Here is a 3159-nt window from a genome sequence, read left to right on the forward strand (position 1 = left end):
AGTTTTGTATCGCGTAGAGTTTAGAATGTAAATTACGCGTAAAGGGACGTATCAGTCTCACAATTACCATTACGAATACTTGTATTTAAATAGTATAGTATTCAAGTATTTGGCAAAGTTGTTTTCTCAGAGCTCGTAGTTGAGCGTGAACGATTAGTAAATTGAATTTCTCTTCAGAGATTATAAGTCCTGCATAGCCAGGCAATAACTTAGGATTTACGTGCATTGCGTTATTCTGAACTCGCGGTTATGGGCAGTTTAGAGAATAGAGAAATAAAGCATTACTATACTTAACCGAAGATTACCAAGTTGTTGTGAGTCAGTAGGTCGAATATATCAGCTATCCGACAGTCGGAGTACCTCGTGAGTTAATTCCAGCTCCATCTCATCACGATATACCAAACTGTAACAATATTATAACTACTAGCACGAATACTCATACCACCTTAGAATCACTGTTTAAGTTATATTGGGGCTGTACTACACACTACTACTACAATAGGTTTGTCATTGAACGATTTTCGCGATCTATTAGATCTTATTAGACTAATAGACCGACTTAGAATTGAACAGGGTTGAAACGCTTATACTTTAAGAAATACTTGGTGGACATGTTGTTTACCGACTGCAATACTTCAGTATGGTGTCGTAGTGTGCTGTTAGTGCTGTAATTATAATGAAAAGCAGAATACCTAAAGCAAATATCTAATCAAACACCTTACAAAACGCTCAATGGTACCTGCTAACTCATCTTCCTCTTCTTGCTTCTCGTGTTTCTCTTGCTTTTCTTGCTTCTCTTTCTCCTCTAGCTCCTCTTGATGCCTTTTTTCCCCTTGCTCTTCTTGCTTCTCTTGCTTTTCTCGCTTCTCTTGCTCCTCTAGCTCCTTTTGCTTCTCTTTTTCCTCTTGCTCCTTTTTTTCCCCTTGCTTCTCTTGCTTCTCCTCTTGCTCTTCTTGCTCCTCATGCTCCTCTTGTTTCTCCTCTTGCTTTTCTTGCTTCTCTTGTTCCTCTTGTTTCTCTTGTTTCTCTTTGAGTGATTTCTCATTCGTAGAAATAGCTTCTTCATGCTTGCCTTCAGCAAAATATACATTTCCTAGACCGCTATACGACTCTGCCACATCAGGATGATTGCTACCCAAAACTGATAATTGAATCTTAAGGGATTGCTTATACATAGAAATAGCTTCTTCATGCTTGCCTTCAGCAAAATATACATTTCCTAGACCGCTATACGACTCTGCCATATCAGGATGATTGCTACCCAAAACTGATAATTGAATCTTAAGGGATTGCTCATACATGGAAATAGCTTCTTTATGCTTGCTTTGATTACTATAGACACGACCAATGTTGCTATATGTTATAGCAATACTTGGATGATTGTCGCCAAGTTGTCTCAGTTTAATCTTGAGTGACTTGTTATACATTGATAGAGCGTCATCATACTTGCCTTGACGATTATAGACAGTTGCAATATTGCTATATGTTGTAGCAATACTTGGATAATTGTCGCCAAGTTGTGTTAGATTAATCTTGAGTGATTTGTTATACATTGATAGAGCGTCATCATACTTGCCTTGATCATCATAGACACTTGCAATGTTGTTATATGTATTAGCAATACTTGGATGATTGTCGCCAAGTTGTGTTTGTCGAATCTTGAGAGACTTGTTATACATTGATAGAGCGTCATCATACTTGCCTTGATCGCTATAGACATTTCCAATGTTGTTATATGTATTAGCAATACTTGGATGATTGTCGCCAAGTTTTGTTAGATTAATGTTGAGTGACTTATTATGCATTGATAGAGCGTCATCATACTTGCCTTGATCGCTATAGACATTTCCAATGTTGTTATATGTATTAGCAATACTTGGATGATTGTCGCCAAGTTTTGTTAGATTAATCTTGAGTGATTTGTTATACATTGATAGAGCGTCATCATACTTGCCTTGATCTTTATAGACACTTGCAATGTTGTGATATGTTGTAGCAATACTTGGATGATTGTCGCCAAGTTGTGTCAGTTTAATCTTGAGTGACTTGTTATACATTGATAGAGCGTCATCATACTTGCCTTGATCATCATAGACACTTGCAATATTGCTATATGTTGTAGCAATACTTGGATGATTGTCGCCAAGTTGTCTCAGTTTAATCTTGAGTGACTTGTTATACATTGATAGAGCGTCATCATACTTGCCTTGACGATTATAGACAGTTGCAATATTGCTATATGTTGTAGCAATACTTGGATAATTGTCGCCAAGTTGTGTTAGATTAATCTTGAGTGATTTGTTATACATTGATAGAGCGTCATCATACTTGCCTTGATCATCATAGACACTTGCAATGTTGTTATATGTATTAGCAATACTTGGATGATTGTCGCCAAGTTGTGTTTGTCGAATCTTGAGAGACTTGTTATACATTGATAGAGCGTCATCATACTTGCCTTGATCGCTATAGACATTTCCAATGTTGTTATATGTATTAGCAATACTTGGATGATTGTCGCCAAGTTTTGTTAGATTAATGTTGAGTGACTTATTATGCATTGATAGAGCGTCATCATACTTGCCTTGATCGCTATAGACATTTCCAATGTTGTTATATGTATTAGCAATACTTGGATGATTGTCGCCAAGTTTTGTTAGATTAATCTTGAGTGATTTGTTATACATTGATAGAGCGTCATCATACTTGCCTTGATCTTTATAGACACTTGCAATGTTGTGATATGTTGTAGCAATACTTGGATGATTGTCGCCAAGTTGTGTCAGTTTAATCTTGAGTGACTTGTTATACATTGATAGAGCGTCATCATACTTGCCTTGATCATCATAGACACTTGCAATATTGCTATATGTTGTAGCAATACTTGGATGATTGTCGCCAAGTTGTCTCAGTTTAATCTTGAGTGACTTGTTATACATTGATAGAGCGTCATCATACTTGCCTTGACGATTATAGACAGTTGCAATATTGCTATATGTTGTAGCAATACTTGGATAATTGTCGCCAAGTTGTGTTAGATTAATCTTGAGTGATTTGTTATACATTGATAGAGCGTCATCATACTTGCCTTGATCATCATAGACACTTGCAATGTTGTTATATGTATTAGCAATACTTGGATGATTGTCGCCAAGTGTG

At 36.6% G+C, this 3159-nt stretch overlaps 1 protein-coding gene across 1 annotated transcript in view; it reads right to left on the reverse strand.

Moving 5' to 3' along the window:
* The window catches only part of TRIADDRAFT_62499 (uncharacterized protein), a gene marked incomplete at both ends in the record, with an annotated part of 7305 nt that overhangs the window by 1871 nt on the left and 2275 nt on the right, over window positions 1–3159 (reverse strand). The window contains one exon of the mRNA XM_002118429.1: window positions 740–3088. Coding sequence (XP_002118465.1) covers window positions 740–3088 — 2349 coding nt within the window. The remainder of the gene's footprint in view (window positions 1–739; window positions 3089–3159) is intronic.

This window comes from Trichoplax adhaerens, genomic scaffold (genome assembly GCF_000150275.1).
Source record: "Trichoplax adhaerens TRIADscaffold_88 genomic scaffold, whole genome shotgun sequence".
NCBI lineage: Eukaryota > Metazoa > Placozoa > Uniplacotomia > Trichoplacea > Trichoplacidae > Trichoplax > Trichoplax adhaerens.